Consider the following 22734-nt stretch of genomic DNA (forward strand, 5'->3'; position numbering starts at 1 on the left):
GTGTGTGTGCGTGTGTGTGCGCGCGTGTGTGTGCGTGCTATACAGGATGCTGCGCAACAACAGGATCAGCTGCATCCACAACGCCAGCTTCACGGGGCTGACCAACGTCCGGCTGCTCTCCCTCTACGACAACCAGCTGAGCACCATACTGCCCGGAGCCTTCGACACACTGCCCAACCTGTCCACGCTGTGAGAGAGACACACATACACACACACACACACACACACACACACACACACACACACACACACACACACAGTCACACACACACACACACACACACACACACACAGTCACACACACACACACACACACAGACACACACACACACACACACACACACACACACACACACAGTCACACACACACACAGTCACACACACAAACACACACACACAGTCACACACACACACAGTCACACACACACACACACAGTCACTCACACACACACACACACAGTCACTCACCCACACACACACACACACACAGTCACTCACACACGCACACACACAGTAGATGCTGTGTGTGTGTGTGTGTGTGTGTGTGTGTGTGTGTGCATGGGCCTTGAGGATCGCTGTTTTTTTTCATTGGCACGTTTGACTGTCGACGTTTCAGCCTCCAGGCAGAAAACCCTAAATGCAAAGAGAAGACATTGCATTGCACATAACAAGTACTGTCACCTCATAAAAACATGAAAAATCACACCCATGTGAAAGTAAGTGGTGCAACTCCGTGTGGGGGTCCCTGGGGGGGGGGGGGGGGGGGGGGGACACACCCAGGGTGCCGGCCCGATTCCGGCGAGCCGCCGGGCATCCGAAACGGTTGAGGAATGACAGAGTTACCGTGTGAGGGTGGGGGTCCCTCTACTACTGTACTCTCTACTGTACTGTACTGTCACTGTACTGTACTGTACTGTACTGTACTGTACTGTACTGTACTGGCACAACCCCGAAATCACCATATATACAGTTAATATGTGCGTGTGTTTGTGTGTGTGTGTGTTAGGTTGCGCACAGGTGGTGAAAAACAACCATGCTGTTTTCGTGCTCAGACGCACCCACACACACACACACATAGTCACTTAAGGAAGTGGTTTCACCACTTAAAAATCACGGCACTCCATCTTTAATAAAAACAAATTATATATATATATATATATAATCCTTGAAAATGTTGTTTTCATGTGAATGTGAACTTCATGTTCATGAACTCCCTGGGGGTCCCCGCCGCCCGGACCCCACTTTGGGAACCACTGCTTTAACCCATTTTTTGCCGGGAGCCCCTTTTGGCGTTAGCATCATGTTGTGCTTTAGCTATTGAGAAACAGCAGATCTACAAGCTCGTAGCGCGCCACCAAGTGGCGCGCTACGAGCTTGTAGATCTGCTGTTTTTTGAAAAATCGAAGAACGACTGACATATAGAAACATAGCTTTTTTCAGAAAACTGTCAGGATGATTTTTTTTAATCTGATCTCAGGTCAGAATGCTTTAAATATGCTGCAAGAAAACTGAGTGAGCCGTTCAGGACTCTGAAACACGTGTCGTCTCCTCCCCCCCCAGGAACCTCCTGGCCAATCCCTTCACCTGCGACTGTCGTCTGTCGTGGTTTGGGGCGTGGCTCCGTAGCCGGCGAATCGTGACGGGGAACCCTCGCTGTCAAGGCCCCGCCTTCCTCAGAGAGATCCCCATGCAGGACGTGGCGACCCCGGACTTCCAGTGTGAAGAGGGTAGGAGATGACAGTGTGTTACTGTACTGTACTGTACTGTACTGTACTGTACTGTACTGTACTGTACTGTACTGTACTGTACTGTACTGTACTGTACTGTACTGTACTGTACTGTACTGTATGTCCCTTCTAATGTGAACAGGGTAGGAGATGACAATGTTACTGTACTCTACTGTATGTCCCTTCCAATGTGAAGAGGGTATTCAAACAAGTGGCTAAATATGTATTTTTATGTACAGCGATTTCTTTATGTTTATTTACTATAGTCCTACTAGACCCAAATGCGGAGAACAAATTTCACTGCGGTAACGTCTGTGACAAATCGTACGACTTTGACTTTGACTTTGAAATTACATTTGGCCACAAAACATCTATAAAACAACCTAAAACATGAGCCTTTGGTTGAAACAAACCAAAGTTGTCCTTTATCGTGTAAATACTGCGCTAACAACAATCTGGATCTACACATGACGACCCTTTACCCCTGGATTTATCTCTGGTGATAAACACACACTCTCCTAGTCTCCTCTCCTCTCCCCTTGAGCCAGCGGTGGCCGAACGGTTTGCGGAGCGGTCTTGATATCGGAAGGTCGCTAGTTCGTATCCGAACCGTATCCGTAACCGGCACGTTAAAATTACCACCGCTGAAGTGCCCTTGGACAAGGCATTGAACCCCTACCATGAAATGTTATATGAGCAGGGCCTGGCTGTAAACAAGTTCTTGAGCTTAGTCCAGTTACCCTGGGTAAACATAGTACCTTTCCTTTCCTTTCCCTCTGCAGGTGTGGTGATGGAGGACAGTGTGTGTGGTCCAGGGCCTCAGTGTCCCAGCCAGTGCACATGTATGGACACAGTGGTGCGTTGCAGTAACAAGCACCTGCAGGCCTTACCCAAGGGACTGCCTCGCAACGTCACCGAACTGTGAGCCGTGTGTGTGTGTGTGCCTGTGTGTGTGCGTGTGTGTGTGTGTGTGTGTGTGTGTGTGTGTGTGTGTGTGTGTGTGTGCGTGTGTGTGTGTGCGTGTGTGCGTGTGTGTGTGGGGGGGGGGGGGGGGGGGGGGGGGGGGGGTAGAGTGGCTGGATGGTAACCGCAATGTCGCCAGTTCGAACCATGTGGGCTCCCCCAGAGTTAGTGTCAAAGTGTCCTTGAGCAAGACACTGAACCCCTGATTGCTCCCGGTGTGCTGGTTGCTGCCTTGCATGGTTTCCGCCGCCATCGGTGTATGAATGTGTGTGTGTGTGATTGGGTGAATGTAATGCACAATCCTCTGTAAAAGCGCCTTGGATGAAGGCGCTATATAAATGCACCATTTACCGTGTTGTACCTGCAGGCCCATATTTAGAACATGAAGTGAATCTCATCTGTTCATTCATTACTCACTAATCCGTGAGCTGGGTGGGGGGGGGGGGGGGGGGGGGGTGGGGGGTTGGTGGGTATCACCTGAGGGGAATAACGATTTGTCGTGGTATTACAGGTCTAGAGTGAATGAATGAATGTGCTTCCATACATTCCAGAGATGTATGGAAGCATCTGCCCTGAGGACGACCTAGACTAGAGAGAGTCCCCCACATGATACCGATGACCCCAAATGAGGGGGACTAGTCTGCTGTCCAGTTGAACCCTAACCTCTCTCTCTCTCTCTCTCTCTCTCTCTCTCCCCCTCTCTCCTCTAGTTATCTGGATGGGAACCAGTTCAGCAGTGTCCCCAAAGAACTGTCCACCTTTAAATACCTGCAGTTGGTGTAAGACATTGACTTTGTACATTCTTTACAACGTGTAGTTCTATCTCACGGCTATATATAATCACAACATTGTTGTGTTCTCCGCTACGGGTCCCAGCTGGACTCGTCGAATGTTTATACATCAGTGGTTCTCAAACAAAAAGTGGGAGTCTGCTGCATGGCCAGGACCCGTTTTCAACCTCTTCAAACCGATGTTATGCCATTTTGACCTGAGCAAAGATTTGAGTTAAAAACGTTGGCTCTGAAAGAACATATTATATTCAAAGATTTCAGGCACATTTTCACGATTTTTTTCAAAAATAGCAGACCTACAAGCTCGTAGCGCGCCACTCGGTGGCGCGCTATGAGCTTGTAGATCTGCTATTTTTCAATAGCTAAATTATAACATAATGTTTAAAGGTATATATTCAGTGATTTCACTTAATTCAAATATCACTTATTTTTTGGTTTTGTTGTGATAATCCTCTCTACTATAGAGTGTGCTGACCATATAAGGAGTTCCTCCCTGTCCCCAGTTAACCCTTGGGGGTCAAAAAACCTTAGGTTTCGTTTTTGACTCTCTGTCCTGATTGGACGAAGGCTTAGGTCCCACAGCCAAAAACGAAACCTAAGGTTTTTTAGACATGAACATATTTGAGAACCACTGTTACTGAAAGTACAACCTGTACTGTACTGTACTGTACTGCAGGGGTTCTCAACGTTTTTTTGGCCCGGGGAACCCCCGGAAATGCTTTGGCAATGTCTCTGGACCCCCGCCCCGCCCCCCTCCCGACCCCCAATATAAATTGACTGCTACAATAACCTTAATAATAGACAAATACACCATGAATAAATACTGAACCCAGATATAATCATTAGGGAAGGTGTATGCATGTACTATGTGTACTATTATGTAAATTCTTCATTTCCACTTTCCAGCCATTCAAAAAGATTATTTTTTGTTTTTAGTTTTTTTAATAATTTGGGGACCCCCAAGAATAATTTGGCGACCCCCCCGAGGGGTAGCGACCCACGGGTTGAGAACCTGTACTGTACTGTACTGTACTGTACTGTACTGTACTGTACTGTACTGTACTGTACTGTACTGTGTGTTTGATGATGGTGTCTAATGTAATCTTTGTCAACAGCATAATTATATCTTTAGTGTGTGCACCCACATTTTGGCCACCAGGGGGTGCTCTAGACCTTCTAATTGGCTCGAGGCTAGTGGGAAGGTCCAATGATGCTTCTAATGACCTGTGCTGCATTAGACCAGGGGTCTTCAACAGGGGGTCTGGGACCCCTAGGGGGGGGGGGTCCACCAAATCTTTGTGTGAATCTGTGGTGGGGAACATTGGCCAAAAAAATAGCAGATCTACAAGCTCGCAACGCCTTGAGTGTTTAAAAGGTCCCTGAAATTACACATCGGCACGAATCATTATAATATATTAATAGGAAAGATCACGTGTGTCGAACAAGTCGGTAAAGCTAGGACATCTATGAAGAAGTTGAATCTGCAACGCAATTTTATACAACATAATTATATAATATGTTGTATATATATATATTCATATCTATTATGAGCTAGGGGGCCTGAAAATCGTTGAAGACTGCGTTACACCAACACACAATTCAATTAATTTACATTCAAAGGGCTTTATTGTCATGAGAAAACGTACGTTTACATGTCATTGCCAAGGCAAAAACTCGAACAAATACAATCAAAACAAAAAATGCATGTACAGTACACTGTATACAATTGAACGTCAGAATCTCCAATGAATCAATTTACCGAGATCACTCAATGCACGCTATAGTGCAGGAATACACGCGGTGATTCGTCTTTAGGGTGGTTGTGTTCCACCCGATGACCTCGTTGTCCTATCACGGCAGCGCACGAATCTCGCTGCTGCGTTTGCACACGTTTTGTTGTACTCCGCCCGGCAGATATGGGAGTTTCTTTGTTGTTTGTCATTTGTCATGTTTTTTAAATCTCCGTGAGTGATTGCAATCTGTGGTGGGAAGTACTGTATGTGTCTCTGATGTCTTGGTGTATATATATGTATATATGTAGATGGTTATAGGAAACGTAGCTCTGCAGTTTCCACTTCATGTCTTTGGCACTTTTCTTTGCACTTTTCTTTGCACTTTTCTCTGCACTCTTCCTCCTGCGTGTTTCTGCGTGTTGCGCTGCTGATTAGTGTTAACCCTTTGCATCCCCAGAGACCTCAGCAACAACAAAATCAGTTCCCTGTCTGACGACTCCTTCTACAACATGAGCCAGCTCACCACGCTGTGAGTATACACGTGCATGTACGTGCGCACGCACGCACGCGCATGCGTAATATAAAAATAGCTGAAATATCCCCGCTATTTTTTTAATTTTAAGTATACAATTCAGACGGTAATTTTCTTTGTGCGTTCACGTCATTTATCATTATCTTCCCCGTGTAATATTTAATTATGAAGCCTAAATGCCAAACAGAAATTTTATTTATATGCTCCAAAAAAAACACACAATTAAATCGCAATTATTTGTCTGACAGTGAATCGTCAACTTCAATCTTGTAATGGTGACAGCCCTAACTCGGTGCCACAGTTCAAACACGTCCATGGAACAGGTGGCCCCTATAGGGGACCCAAGACCCCCCAGCTAAATGATAGTTTGTAACAAACTAAAAAAACGACATAATTGGTTTTTAATTGATGAAAGGTTGTGGCTACAACTCTGCTGATATTGTCTGAACTTCTGGTGTTTTGACTGAACACTTTATTAGCTAAAGACAGCACAGAGGCGCAGTGAAACATTTAGGCAATTAAACATTAATTCAACAGAGCACATGTTTTGACAATCAACTAAGAGTGTAAGAGTCAAGAGCCAAACCAGGATAAATAATAACACAAACGTAACATAATCTGCATGATTTGGAAATAACGTACGGTCTCCTAGCTATAAATATGACTGCACGCTGAATATATATGAATTAATTAAAGTGTGTTTAAGGCAGGTATGCGGTATAATGAAGTGAGCCAGCTGTAGCGTGTGTAGGTGGTGTGTGTGTGTGTGTGTGTGTGTGTGTGTGTGCGTGCGTGCGTGGCTAACTCTTCTGTTCTCTCCCTGCACTATAGCATCCTCAGTTACAACTCTCTGCGCTGCATCCCTCCACTGGCGCTGGGAGGCCTGCGTTCTCTACGACTACTGTAAGCACACACACACACACACACACACGCTAGCTAAATGCACGTCTACAGGCACTAGTATCCACACACACACAAACGCGCGCGCCACGCACGTCACCCACACACACACACACAAGCACACACACACACACACACACACACACACACACACACACACACACGCAGGAGTAATCAACTGCTTTTGTTTTAATTATGTGAGCGGCGCTTGTTGCTCTTTGTCGTCAACAAGGTGACGATACTCCATTAAAAAAACCACCAGTATATATATATATACCAGTAAGACGCCCTGGGCGAGGTGGTGGCGTGCACGCATCCGCCTGGGTGTCGGCCACAGAGTAGTAAAAGGATAGAGACTATTCATTTTTGAGTGGAAGTTGCTCAGTGGCGTTTTGAAGCACCCGGGAAGAAAGAAACGTCTATACTTCCGCATTTCTTTCGATTCGGACACCAAAAATGTGGTGTCCCAAAAGGCTGGAAGTTGCAAAACGAGCGCTCAATGTTAAAGCCCAGCAGGTGCACGGGGGGTTTCCTCGTTATAACTCCACCACGGGTCCGGCCTGCAGTCTCCACTCTCACCACTAGGGCCTCAACGTTGGAGAGCTTCACTGGGGGGGGCTTGGTGGTCGGCAGACTGCTGGGCGAGCGCTGGCGCTTTGGCATGGGGGGGGTGGGTCAGATCGACATACGGAATGAATTCTGTACTGGCCATATATGGAGCGTGTCTTGAGTGTACAGGGTTTGATGAGGACAGATCAACATATGGAATGTCAGCACGGGAAGGACGGGTGGGGGTCGAGGGATCAGCTCCAGGTCAGCTCCATATATGGAGATCTCAGGGTTTGAGGTCAGACGTAGAGTTGCCGTGGCGCCGGCTCCATATATGCAGATCTATATATAGGTGATGATCCAGTCTTCTCCATGTATGGTTATCCCAGGGTTTGATGAGGTCAGTGTCATGTTCTTCAAATAATGGAGATGGCCATATATGGTGGCGTGACCATATGTGGAGGCGTGACCTTATAATGGAGGCGTAAATGGTGCATTTATATAGCGCCCTTTATCCAAGGTGCATTCACCCATACACACGCACACACCAACCAGCACATCAGGAGCGAATTAGGGGTTCAGTCACAGTGTCTTGCTCAAGGACACTTGGACACTAACTCTGGGGGAGCCCGGGTTCGAACTGGTTACCATCCATCCGGCCACTCTACCCCCTGAGCCACCGCCGAGGCGTGACTATAACTGACGGGAGATGCAGGTTTTCATAGTGAATCACTGTTCAGAAAACCTCTTATCTCTGTATTCAAACTTTGGGTGTTTCTTCGTAACTTAACGCCCTACTTGGTCACACTACAGCGTCACTCAAAAGTAGCAGATCCACAAGCTCAAAATAGCTGATCTACATACACGCTCGTACAATAATACGAGTTGTAGATCGGCTCTCTTCACTAGTTTTAACCCATTCTGACCGGGCACCCATTTTGGTGTTAGCATCATGTTATGCTTTACCTATTGAAAAATAGCAGATCTACAAGCTCATATCGCGCCACCGAGTGGCGCGATACGAGCTTGTAGGTCTGCTATTTTTGAAAAATTCGAAGAACGACTGACATTTTTAGAATCTGATCTCAGGTCAGAATGGGTTCATCAGACCAGTGTGTGTCCAGTGGGAAACCTCGTATGAATCTGATCTCAGGTCAGAATGGGTTAAAAGCTTAAAAAAAACCAGTACAGGGTTTCTGCCCGACACTATTGTCAAGTCATATTATAATCTCTGTTCTTAGACTTCAGTTTGACTCTGATTATATACAGTGTATACGGTACCGATTATACCTTTTTGCCTATTATACTAATAGTGATAATTACACTGATAATTATGCATGCTGATAATTAGTTCAGAAGTGGGTTAATTGTGCACATTCATTTCGTCGCTGGTGTCGCCGGACACAAATCTGTGGTTTTTCTTATATCGAGGTGGTCCATCCTTTATTTGGCATTTGAGCCACGGACCACCATTTGATGAGATTTAAACCTTGCAGACCCCCGAAGCTAAAGAATATTTTGTTATCGTTGGATTTTTGTCCACAATGCCATGCTGTGTTGATGTTGGTATACACCATAGAAGAGATAACAGGCAAAACGTCGATAAGGGCACACTTGGCCTTCACCTAGAGGAAGGCCACTCCGAAACGTTGTTCCACTTATACCACGTTGTTGTATTTGAACGTAAAAACACTTTTTTAGGAGCAATGCTGTTGTGCAGACCTTGTATTAGGTTGAACTCATAGAAGGCCTTTGCTATACTGTATGTTTCATCAGTTTCAATTGAAACGGGCTTCCAGTCTCTAGGGGGCCTCCAACCTCTAGGGGGACAGTTCATTTTGTGGTTAAAAAAAAGTGATTTGAATTAACCCATTCTGGGCGCGAACCCCTTTTGGTGTTTGGTGTCAGAACGACTGACATAGAAACATAGCTTTTTCAGAAAACTGTCAGGAAGCAGAAGACATTTTTAGAATCTGATCTCAGGTGAAAATGAATTAAGTGAAATCACTGAACATACCTTTAAGATATTGAATGGTGATTGTAATACGTACATTGATGGCGCCTGTGAAAAGCCATTCTGATCCCCCAGACTTAGGCCCGGAACTTAACGTAGTGTTTTCTTCTATTCTTCTTTCAGATCTCTCCATGGCAATGACATTTCTGAACTGCATGAGGGCATCTTCAGCGATGTGGCTTCTCTGTCTCACCTGTGAGTGACGCACGCACGCACACACACACACACACACACACACACACACACACACACACACACACACACACACACACACACACACACACACACACACACACACACACACACACACACACACACACACACACAGGGGTACACAGGTCGCTTCACGCGACACCCCATCGTTCCCACAGTTTCTTTTCCACACGCATGCACACTGGTACGCATGTGCGGTTGCGTGTGCACGCTAGAGAAAGTGTTCCCCTCGATTCATGAGCCAAGTACCCAAGTGGCTATACTTTATCTGCATAACTGGGTTATGACTATTTTTAGTTTGAGCTGCCATAGACCATACTGTACTGTAGACAGCCCCTCAGCAAGATGGCCGCTGGGTTAACTACGTCAGAGACTCCGCCTTGAGCCATCTAGCCTTCATATATGTCTATGCCCATATATGCCTCTTTCATTGTTCATTCATTTCTGTTTCTCTTCCTCCATTCATTCATTCAGCTCTCTCTCTCTCTCTCCACTGTGTGTCTCTGTCTCCCCTCCGTCTTTCTGTCTGTCCATCCTCCGCTGGCTGGGTGAAACAGGTAGGTATAGAGTAGTCCTCACTGAAGGAATGAGCCAGAATTAAGCCTTATAATGTCGAGCCATGTGGTCCATCGCCAAGAAAAACATAGTTTGTCGTTTTAGTTGTAGTCGCAGTCATGGCAGAAGGGGACCTTTCCTCAGCTTTTTGAGTGGTGCAACCACTCCTACAACCAGCAATGTCCGTGACGTTTTTTGTATGTGACGTTAACCCACGCACCTATGTATGTGTGAGCACCAGTATGAGTACCAGTAGGGGCGCTGTTGTGCCATGCAGAAGAGAGAGAGACAGTGCTGACAGACTGTTGCCTGCTAATGAGAGAGAGAGAGAGAGAGAGAGAGAGAGAGGAGGGGGGGGGGGGGGGGGGAGGGGAGTTGCACCACTCAGTTCACACGGGTGTGATTTTTTTTTTTTACAAAAGTCTGAAAAACTAGCCAAGATTTACCCCGGTTTTGATGCTGGCTGTCCGCGATGCCAGCACAGGCCTGCCACGCAGCGTCATGTATGTTTTGGTCATGCAACGCATTTGTCAGGTTTTTGGGAGAGAATGTTCGAGGCATGAATGTCTTATAATATAAGACTTAATTCATGCCTCGAACATTCTCTCCCAAAAGGGAGAGAATGTGAAAGGATCTACCGTCCGTTCCACCACATATTATGTCGTGGAACGGACGGTAGATCCTTTCACGGCTCACAAAGTCTTCAGGCAAACGCTTTCGGCTCGTATAGGTTGATACTTCGGCAATGGAAGTCAGAGAAGCCTCCCTCGGTTCACAAAGACCCCTTTTCCACCAGTTAGTTCCCAATGGGAACCGGTTCAGTTCTTTTTGTTTTTTAGTCCAAGAGCCAGAGCTCCAAAATTGGTGGGCAAACTATACCCTATATTAAATTGTTTATAGGATCAATACAAGTAAATTAATACATGATCCACAGTAGTAGCTTTTTCATATTTTCGATTATTTATTATTTATTTATTTATTATATATTTTCCTACATAATGCCTCATTTGCATATTTAAAAATGTAAAATTTGTAATACAATAAATCGTTGTCTTCGTGTAAGTACACAATTGGGGAAGTTTCATGGTGATAACAATCTAATATAGGTATGGTTTTGCTACACTCAATTCATAATTATAACGTTTCAATTTTGGAGCTCTGGCTCATGGACTAAGAACCAAAAAGAACTGAACCGGTTCCAACTGGGAACCAACCGGTGGAAAAGGGGCCACAGTGGGTCAAAGAGGTTGATTCCTCTACTATAGAGAAACTAAGGTACAACCGTAGTGGTTCTAACTTCTAATTCTATAGATACATTATAAGGACTTGGACCCCTTTTCATAGAGTTTACCTTGAATACATTATTCCCTTGTGTACAAACTGTTATCACACAACAAATCTGCCACTGCAGGGTGGCCTCTGATTGGAGGCCTTCAGTATAGGTAGACGGTTGGATGTCACCGTACTATTCAACTGAATGGTGGATATATAATATGTAACCTAGATACCATACGCTGATGGGAAATGTCCATGTATGTGAAATCATTGCTACATCAATAAAAAGTCTAAAATGAAAAAATGTAATCAAAGCATGACCTTGAAATCTATAAAGTAAATTAAAATTGTGGGTTTGGAGAATGCTAATCTCGATACACTGATTCTAAACCCCCCTTTTTTCCCTTTTTTGAGTGGTGCAACAACCACTCCAAGGAACAGCAATGTCCGTGTGTCCGTGTTCACCCACCTATCAGGTTCAGGTTCATTAATTTGTTTGTCCCCGTGGGGGCGATTTGGTTTACAGCAAGGCATAACACAGGCAGGGAAACATGAAACACAAAAACACAGTAAAAAAAGGCACATAGTACACAATAGAACATTAAAACAGGATGGCAGTTCAAGGTATCAGTGTGACATTATAATTCATAACTTTTCCAGAACAGTTGTATAAATAATTAATACAAGTGAGTCAGGTGACAAGTTACTTCCTCCTATCCTATGTGACGTTAATGACCACCAGTTATGTACCAGCAGGGGCGCTAGAAACAGAGAGAGTGATAGTACTGCACTGTTGCCTGCTAATGAGGGAGAGAGGAGGGGGGGAGGGGAGTTGCAACACTCAGTTCACACGGGTGTGATTTTTTTAAACCGAATTATCTTCTGAATGAGAGAGAGAGAGAACTAGCAGCACCTTGGGAGAGCTTTAAGGAGTGAGAGCGCCACCGTGTGGACGTTAAAAACAATTCAGCAAATGCAATGAATAGCCAAATGGCTGCATTCTTCCATCCTTCCTTCCTTCCTTCCTTCCTTCCTTCCTTCCTTCCCTTTTCCCCCTCGTTTTTCCTTTTCTTCTTAGTTAGTTTAAAAGTATAGTTTTAAAGTTTTGTAAGTATACTATTTTCTCCAAAGGGCTTAAAAGCGGAGGGCAAAAGTAAAAATGGAAGTACAACAATACATTAATGCACAATGCATGTACATTTTACTACAACAATACATATGAAATCACATGCAATTTATATCGGTATGTATCTATTCATTTGTTTTTCCCAATAGAGCGTCGCAGTCCCGCCCCCCCCCCCCTCGAGAGACCCGGAAAATAAATCCCCGTTCATTTTCCTCATAGACTTTTCAGAAAGTATTTATTTAAAGACGTTTACGCCGCGGACGAAGCCAATTCTTGCCGTGACAAATCATGACAATAAACACAATGTTTCGGACCAGACAAAGAATTAGAAAGTAGGAAAAAAAACGGCAGGTTACAACACTTTTTTATGTCGTTTTTCTCTTCTTAGTAATTATTTGTTTGGTCCAAAAATATTGTGTGTGTTGTCATGATTTGTCACGACTCGAGTTGGCTTCGTACGGCGCTTAAAAGGCCTTTAAATAAAATACGTTTTGAAAAGCCTACGGAGAAAAGGAACGGAGAATCATTTCCTGGGCCACTCGTCGTTCTGAAAGGGTGGCGGGACTGCGACGCTCTATATAGAACAACAAAGCAACAACAATAACTTGGTATATGGGCCTTATTTATCTATCTCTGTGACGTATAACGGAGTGTATACTGTTTTGGTTCGACCTCCCCCAGGGCCATCGGTGCCAACCCTCTGTACTGTGACTGTCGGCTGCGCTGGCTGTCGGACTGGGTGAAGAGCGGGTACAAGGAGCCTGGCATCGCCCGCTGCACCGGGCCACGCGGCATGGAGGGCAAGCTGCTCCTCACCACGCCGGGAGACAAGTTCGAGTGTCTGGGTGAGCACAGCCAAAAAGCACTAAGGTTTTGCTTTTGAAAAATAGCAGATCTACAGATCTACAAGCTCGTAGCGCGCGCTACAAGCTTGTAGGTCTGCTATTTTTTGAAGAATCATGAAAATGTGGCACAAATTTGGGGGGGGGGGGGGGGGTCCGTGGAACAACATATTTTCAGATGGGGGCCGGAGGCATATTACATATCATTTTTTGGGGTCCTTGACATGAAATATTGAACACCATGGATATAGAAACATGATTTTTCAGAAAAAAAATTAAAAAGACGTCAGCCTAAAGATGTAGTGCCACAATTTTTGTATTTTTCTGTCTATGAGGTGACAGTACTTCATTAGACAGTAATAATAGACACCCTGGAGTCGTTTTTATGTGAAATGGTGTATTCACTTTGTATTTAGGGTTTCTTCCTGGAGGCTGAACCCTTGACAGTCAAACGGGCCAATGAAAAAAACAGTAATATAGTGACATCACATTATCAACTGAGTGGTGCAACTCTGTGTGGGGGTCCCCCGGGGGGGTCTGTTTAGTAATAATTACAATTTAGGCATTTAGCATACGTGCTTAATCCAGCGCGATTTACAGTAAGCATGAACAACGCATGGTAATACATGAAATACATTTTAGTAATCAAGAATCCTAAGTAAGCTAAGAACCTAACATCTGTCGAGTATCAATACTACAATACAAACTATGAGTATACACACTATAGTGCTGTCTACATAAAATGCTATATCTAAATGACGTAAGTTGAGCTTTTGCATACACCTGTATGGTCATCAAGGCTAGGGCAAGTGCTATGGGCTAAGATGGAGTCTAACGAGGTGAGTTTTTCACAGTCTAAGGTGGAAGATTGAGTCTGCAGTTTTGATTGCAATGGGAAAGTTATAATCCCATAGTTTTGGAGCCAGAAGGGAGCAGAGTCTGGGACGTGTGTGGAGCGTTGTCCCGGCTTTTTTTTAGTGAATGCTCTGCTAGCTTGCCTGTCTTGGCTGATCTGAACGCGGGTGGTTTATAATAGGGTCCGATCGGACTTTGAAGATATGGGGGTACGTGCCATACCTTTAGTTGCTTTGAAGTTTATTTTTTGCATCGGAGTTTTGTATTTTTTGTGCGGGCAGCAACCGGGAGCCAGTAACTAAAGTTTTCAAATAATTGCAGTGGAGTCAAAGTACTATATTTGCCTATAGTCTTCTGCCTGGAAGACGGTTTCAAAACTGCCCACAGCCCTCCTATGAGACACAGACTGAGTAGAAAGAAAATCGTGCCATTTTATCATGATTATTAGTGAGGACCTATTATAATGTCAAGATAGGTTGAAAAGTGGTGAAGTGGTCCTTTAAGTACTGCATTTCAGAAACGCATACAAAAGTAGTCCTAAATGTGTACTATAGTGCAGTGGTTCTGATTCTGAAAGTGGTTTGAGAGACCTTCAGGGTCTGTGACTCTGAGAGTCCTTGAAAATAAAGAACCACTGGGCGCCTATGATGTAGATTCCAATGCTCACATTTTAAATGTATTTCTGCATTAGTGTTAATCAGTGAGTCACACATTATTCCCAAGAAAACCTGGAGACTGGCATTTAGTAATTGGGTCTCGTAATGAACAAATTAAGAACGTTATAATGTTATGTGAAAACAAAAAATCTAAAATATGCCAGTGTACGGACATATTAACCCGCTTTGGGCGGGAACACCTTTTAGCGTTTTAAGCATTATTTCATGCTTTAGCTATTGAAAAATGTGTTGCAAATCTTTGAATATATATTCTTTCAGAGCGAACGTTTTCAACTCAAAATCTTTGCTTCTGAGGGGTTCCCCGGAACAACATATTTTCAGATGGGGGTCGGCGGGCCAATTACATATCATGTTTGCAGTCCTTGACATGAAATATTGAGCACCACTGATACAGAAACATGAGGTATTTCAGAAAACTGTCAGGATTTAGAAGACTATTTTTTTTTTAATTTCGACGTCAGGCCTAAATGGGTTAATGACCCATGGAGAGAGACATGGCCACGCACAGATAGCATAAATAAATGTTGTACAGTATCCCTGTCTACAGTATAGGTGACACATTAATCTGCTCCGCATGCGGCACGCCGCAGTCAATTTATACTGTCTATTTCTGTCTCTTAGGAGTTACACTGTGATAGTATATGTGTCATTTACTGGGTTGTGTAAGTAACTGTGAACAATAAGCTGTCTGTCTGTCTGTCTGTCTGTCTGTCTGTCTGTCTGTCTGTCTGTCTGTCTGTCTGTCTTACAGTAACTCGCTAAATGCCAGAGTTAGTATATCTTCTATAGAGCGCCGCAGTCCCCGCCCCCTTTCAGAAAAGCGAGTGGCCCAGGAAGTGGAAGCCCCATGCATTCTCCCATCGGCACTTTTAATATAATTTATTTAAAGACGGTTACGCCGCGGACAAAGCCAATTCGGATCGTGACGAATCATGACAATGAACACAATATTTTGGGACGATCAAATCATTAGAAAGAAGAAAAGAAAGTCAGGAGACAACACTATTTGTTTTATTTTTCGTCTTATAAATTATTTGATCGGCCCAAAATATTGTGTTCATTGTCATGATTCGTCACGATCCGAATTGGCTTTGTCCGCGGCGTAACCGTCTTTAAATAAATTATATTAAAAGTGCCGATGGGAGAATGCATGGGGCTTCCACTTCCTGGGCCACTCGCTTTTCTGAAAGGGGGCGGGACTGCGGCGCTCTATTGCAGCGCTTAGCAGCGACTTTGAGCGTTGTTTTTTTGTTTTGCCAGTTGCGTGAAAAGCATCCTGGCCTACATTCACCACTACCTACTAGTGACGACCGTATAGTGGACACTTTTTCATAATTGGCCTGCCTCGTCTCTAGGCATGCCTCTAAGCCAATGGGAGACTTACCCTGCATGGAACCCATAGACTGAACGGCAGCCGCAGCTGAGGCAGACACACGCTGATTATACTGTATAGATCAGCGTTTCCCAAACCTTTCTGGCCGTGCACCCTCTGTTACCTCCCAACCATAGACTGTAAAACATATGGACAAAGCGTTCCGCGGGTCTAACATGAACTTAAAATGAAGCCTGTCAGTCCTTGCAATGGAAGTCGCCATCTTTCAAGATCCGTTTTGGCCCAGTTCAGGCCAGCTGGCCCATTGGCTGGCCCAGACAACGAGGCGGGACTTCCCCCCTTCTTCTTCGTTGGTTTTTATTTTGACTCGAGTGGGTGGGGGATCCCGTTCATAGACTGTAACGGTAGCCACGCCCCTCAGAACATGCGCGACTTTATGGTCATTTTTTTTTATAAATGGGACCATAATTTTCCAAAAAGAATATTATGACATTAGAAATGAGACTTTAAACTAGTGACTGAAAGCAAAAAGTATTCATGACCATGTTTATTAAGGTAATACAGTCTAGGTGAAGTTGGGCCAAAATACATGGACTTCTATGGGGCTATGGGTTTTTCTGGGTCCAGTGACAGCGCCACAACAGGCCATTATATGAACTTTCATTTCCTTAGTGGCTTCACAAAATATCCGTCTGACTGCCCCCCTGCTCCCAACCTATAGCTAGCGCACCCCCCACATGGAAATAACAGATATTTATTGGTTATATGAACATTTTAAATATGTGACCGGGGACAGTGGTTTAATATACAAGGGGGCCATGGTCATTTTTCAGTTCTTTACATATTATGAAACTGCACACTAGTAACCTTTCATATGATGTATTGCTCATTGAAATTGGGGGGGGGGGGGGGGGGGGGGGAATGAAGAAGATATGACCATTTGAAACTTGTTGAACTGGAAACACCAAAGTACAGCGGCTGTTCTATACGTTCTCTTTTGATCCAAGTTTATTATTTTCTCCATTTCTGCTGGTCGGTCGGTGTCCACTGCTATACATTATTGACTTCTGGTACAAGTAAAAGCGAGGCGATGCCGTACCTGTACACCACCCGGCCCAGCTGTCCCTCCAGACTCGTCTTCCTCGTCCTCGTTATCACAACACAAACTCCTGTTGATTCGATCGAAAAAACAACGCCATGGCGTTCATAATCAGTGTCAGGTTCATCCGTGAGCTCTAAAACCCGGGTCACTGCCATGCACCGTGTATGAAATCTGAAATAAATGTTCCCAGGAGATGTGCCTTGTGCCTGTCCATTTAAAGCGTTAAGCAAACGTTCCAATTCAAAGTTACTATAGCCATGATCACAAACAAACAAACAAGAATGATGTTGTGTTTACTGACAGCCTGAACACGTTGCTACTTATGGGGCGGTGATTGGCTACGTGAAACTGGAGAACAATACATACACAATACATAATATTTCATTCTAGAGACATTTTTGCAACGTAATTACAACGACTTAATGACACTAAAACGACTTTCTGATGGAATAGAAACATTCTTTAACATTCCAACTGTGTTAATGTGGCCAAAAAACGAAAACCACCAAAAAAAGAAAGAATGTATTTCGTTCTATTGTGACATTTCAGTATTGCCGACTTGTGGTTCAAATCACTGGCACTGGTCACATAATTATGTGCAACATATATGTGACACAAGTATGTCTCTATATAGCTACATATATAGAGACATACATTTCCTATATCCACATAATGCATACAGTATATGAACCTGAATATGGCATATATTCGGCATATACTTGCCATATATTGGCATAATATGTTCATATATTTCAAATAAAACCATAGCACCACCAAACTACAATTAGTACAGAATACAGCCGCTAGAATTCTGCACACAATTTTACACACATACGTAACACCGGTACTGGCTGAACTACACTGGCTCCCTATCAAATCTAGAATCGATTTTAAAATCCTTTTAACAACCTATAAAGCACTACATGGCCTAGCCGCAGTTTATATTACAGACTTATTGGTGGCAAAACCAAATGTAAGACCCCTCAGGTCCTCTGACAAAGGCCTCCTGAATATTCCGGTGACAAAATTGAAAACCAAGGGGGGGCCAGTCCTTTGCAGTGGTTGCTCCCACACTGTGGAACGCCCCTACCCCTATCAATTAAAAATGCAGAGTCTGTTGAAGGTTTCAAGTCCAAGTTAAAAACGAGATATTGCCAAAGCATTTCCAAAAACGTTGAGAACCCCTGCTCTGTCGTAAAACCACTGAGAACAAAAAAAACGAACGATGCGTTGATGGCCTTCGATTGAAATGACGTGTGTGTATACATTAACCCATTTTGGGGCGGGCACCCATTTTGGTGTTAGCATCATGTCATGCTTTAGCTATTGAAAAATAGCAGATCTACAAGCTCATAGGTCTGCTATTTTTTGAAAAATCGAAGAGCGACTGACATAGAAGACATTTTTATAGAATCTGATCTCAGGTCAGAATGGAAACTTGTCAGGATGTAGAAGACATTTTTACAATCTGATCTCAGGTCAGAATGAAAACTTGTCAGGATGTAGAAGACATTTTTACAATCTGATCTCAGGTCAGAATGAAAACTTGTCAGGATGTAGAAGACATTTTTAGAATCTGATCTCAGGTCAGGTGTCCATAGTAAAGCAGCGTGTGTCCATGTGTGTGTATTGTGTGTCCAGGCCCAGTGGAAGCCTCTGTCCAGGCCAAGTGTAGCCCCTGTGTCTCCAACCCGTGCCAGAACCAGGGTCTCTGCGAGCCCCACCCCACACAACTCTACACCTGTGTGTGTAAAGCCAGCTTCACGGTAAACGGCACGTTCTGTCTGCATGTTAGTTAGTTTTATTAGTTTATTTTTGTCTATTATTAAAATGGTCAGAAAAGGTGTTTTTAGGCTGAAGCCACAGCTCACTTTGCCATACCCTATTTGAATACAAGATCGAATATCAAAATGGGGGTGCAGTACTTAGTTTTTGGTTTAGACTATAGTCATTGGTTTAGACCAGTCATTATAGTCCTACAACTACAACCTATCTCAAACCCTCACCCTCACCCTAAACCTATAACCTCCCACGGGGCAGCAGCACACCTAAACCTAACCTTAACCCATGTCTAACCAATGACTAGTCTAAACTAAGTATGCACCCCCAAATGAACATACTTTAACAAAGAATTGATTACTACATTTACTAATCCAAGAGTGAAAAATATTGACACATTTCTGTTTGAAATAATAAATTGTTCATAATATCGTAGCGTAGCATCATGTAGCTAGCAATACCGTATGTAAGTATTACCACACAAAAAAAACCTACACCGCACTATACTCTGTGCGTGCGTGCGTGTGTGTGTGTGTCTGTGTGTGTGTGTGTGTGTGTGTGTGTGTGCGCATGTCTCCATGTCTCCAGGGTAAATACTGCGAGACTCCAGTTGATGCGTGTGTCAGTAACCCATGTACCAACGGAGGAACGTGTCTCAGTGACGAACAGACCCGAGGGTTTAGGTAACACACACACACACACACACACACACACACACACACACACACACACAATGTGAGGGTATAGGTCACATAATCTGATGGGTAACCAATAGTACGGTACCACAGGTTTGGGCATGGGCTACTACTTTGTATTTGACTTGATTTGATAAAGAAATCGTGACAAAGAAATTGCTATTATAGTATCAGCTTCATGAGAGAGGCTGCATGCGCAATGCCTTAGAGAGAGAGTCCGTGAAAACGTATTTGTGAATGAATTGATGCCGACATGAATTATCATGATCACAATCCTATATTAAAATTGGCCTTTTTTTAATGGGTTTAACCCATTTTGGGGCGGGAACCCCTTTTGGTGTTTTAAACATCATGTTGTAATTTAGCTATTGAAAAATAGCAGATCTACAAGCTCGTAGCGCGCCACCGAGTGGCGCGCTACGAGCTTGTAGGTCTGCTATTTTTTGAAAAATCGTGAAAATGTGGCGCAAATGTTTGAATATTATATTCTTTCAAAGTGAACGTTTTTAACTAAAATCTTTGCTGTGTTTTGGAAACCAGTACTTTAATAATATCTAAAAGAATGTTTAGCTTTCTTGACAGACCATATGCCTCTCTTCTTCTTCTGTGGTGTGTACGTGTCCATGTGCGTGTACGTGTGTGTATGCGTGTGTGTGTGTGTGCGTGCGCGCCTCCAGCTGTGCCTGTCTGTTCGGCTTCCATGGCTCCTTCTGTGAAGTGAACGTGGATGACTGCCCGGAGCACGGCTGTGAGAACGGCGCCACCTGTGTGGACGGAGTGGGCAACTACACCTGCCTGTGTCCCCCTCAGTACACCGGTAGGAGACACCACACACACCGTCCAGGCATCCACACAAATAGCAGACCTACAAGCTCGTAGCGTGCCACTCGGTAGGTTCTAGCTAGTTTCTTGGGACATTTGTGGTCGTAGTGACCACATCTGTCATTAAGAAAATATATTCTTTCAGCGATTTTCTTAGTTTTAAGGGTAACCGTTGTATAATTGCAATATTACACTGGAGGGTGTGGTTTAACGTGATTATTGCCACTTCAGTGATGCTTGCGGAACTCGACGTGGCAATAATCACGTCCCTGTCGTGGCAATAATCACGTTAACCCACACCCTCTCGTGTAATATTGCTTAAGTATAAGACATTAGTTTAGAAGGAAAAAAAAACGTTACTATTTGTAGATATCGCTGCCTGACAGCAACGATATCGTTGCTTACATATGACTTGCAGTATTCACACTGATAACTGGGAGAACGCACCTGATGAGAGGAGAGAGGTAACGTTCTCTTGTTACTCTCTCTACTCCCCCTTCTTTCATGACTCCCCTTCACCCCCCCCCCCCCCCGCCTGTCTGTCTGTCTGTCTGTCTGTCTATGTGCGTGTGTGTGTGTGTGTGTGTGCGCGCGTGCGTGTCAGGTGTGTTATGTGAAGAGGAGGAACATGTTTGTTCTCCAGGTAGAAATCCTTGTCAGCACCAGGCTACCTGCCTCAGCACTCCTACTGGTCCCAGGTGAATACACGCACGCACGCACGCACACATGCACGCACGCACACACACACACACACACACACACACACACACACACACACACTGACACACGCACACAGGCACGTCCTTGCACTCAAATGCACATGCAGTATACTGTACAGATTATATCCCTGCCTATAAAGACCTATATTGAACATATATATATACGTTGACTCACATACACATCCATATATCGTTGCTGTTGCCCGGCCCAGAATCCCCTTATTTCTGTTATGTTTGAACTTTTTGTTAGTTTTGTTCGTAAATGAACGCCCTATACTTACTTGATCACACGAAAGCATCAAAAGTATAGCAGATCTTGGGGGGCGCCCGTTGGCCTAGCAGTCCTCCAGGCGCATCATGCAACATAATAGGCTTTTGGCCGGACAGCGCGTCCGGCCGCGCGTGTTCGAGTCCCGTCCGTGACGACCTTCTCTGTCTTCAACTGAAACGCAGGGCAAAGCGACGTGTTTCGAGCTTGTAGATCTGCTATGCTTCTGATGCTTTTGAAGTTGAATCCTGAAAAGCAACACACACACACACACACACACACACACACACACAGACACAGACACACACTCACCCACACTTGCAGGTGCCGCATACACGTTTAAGACAAACGTACTGTATTGTACATAAGCATGCTCGCTCACTCACTCTTCCTGAATCTTCAATATTCAATGCGAAGATATTCAATGCACACACCGTACAGTATGCATATAAGCAACCTCAACAACTGCACAGCCACATCCGCACGCACACACACACACACACGCACACGCACACACACACACGCACACACACGCGCACACAGTCACACACACACACACACAACCGCACGTGTGCACGACGTGCTCTGCAATAGAAACACGTATATACTGTACACAGTATACATATATACAGTACATGCATACCCTACGTATACAAGCCTAAGGTCAACGCCTGGCTCAGCAGTGTTTTTTTATATTATATGCCAGGTGAGCTTAAAAATACACTCACTGTTCAGTTTCAGCTGACCTCAGTACAAGAGGTCCAAAACAGCCCCAAATATAACGTGTGTGTGCGTGCACGTGTGTGTGTGTGTGTGTGTGTGTGTGTGTGTGTGTGGCAGGTGTGTGTGCATCCCGGGCTGGGTGGGTGCTGACTGCGGTATAGATTATAACGAGTGTACGGACCACCTCTGTCAGAACGGAGCTCGCTGTGTGGACCACCTAGACGGATACAGCTGTGTGTGTCCCCTGGGATACAGGTGAGAACACGCACACACACACACACACACACACACACACACACACACACACACACACACACACACACACCCTCCCTCCCTTCATCAGAGACCCTCCCTCCCTACCCTCAAAACCGCCCTGACAACCCACAGAATACTGGTTCAGAATAATTCCCTGAGTTGACTTTGATTTCAACTCGTAACTTTTAGTGTTTTGTTGCTTTTAATTTCTTCTCTTACTTCTTTACCTTTTTCTAATAAAGTTGTTATTTTGTTCTCTCCCCCGGGCGCCCCCACACACATTCAA

The 22734-nt window shown here is 44.5% G+C and overlaps 1 protein-coding gene across 1 annotated transcript in view; it reads left to right on the plus strand.

Moving 5' to 3' along the window:
* slit1b (slit homolog 1b) overlaps positions 1–22734 on the plus strand; it is a gene marked incomplete at both ends in the record, with an annotated part of 107479 nt that overhangs the window by 73421 nt on the left and 11324 nt on the right. The window contains 13 exons of the mRNA XM_080758786.1: positions 46–189; positions 1561–1727; positions 2510–2648; positions 3401–3469; positions 5672–5743; positions 6578–6649; positions 9333–9404; positions 13060–13223; positions 18829–18953; positions 19555–19649; positions 20339–20478; positions 21088–21181; positions 22311–22448. Of these exons, the coding sequence (XP_080614912.1) occupies positions 46–189; positions 1561–1727; positions 2510–2648; positions 3401–3469; positions 5672–5743; positions 6578–6649; positions 9333–9404; positions 13060–13223; positions 18829–18953; positions 19555–19649; positions 20339–20478; positions 21088–21181; positions 22311–22448 (1491 nt within the window). The remainder of the gene's footprint in view (positions 1–45; positions 190–1560; positions 1728–2509; positions 2649–3400; positions 3470–5671; positions 5744–6577; positions 6650–9332; positions 9405–13059; positions 13224–18828; positions 18954–19554; positions 19650–20338; positions 20479–21087; positions 21182–22310; positions 22449–22734) is intronic.

This window comes from Protomyctophum bolini (assembly GCF_963924005.1).
Source record: "Protomyctophum bolini genome assembly, chromosome: 3".
NCBI lineage: Eukaryota > Metazoa > Chordata > Actinopteri > Myctophiformes > Myctophidae > Protomyctophum > Protomyctophum bolini.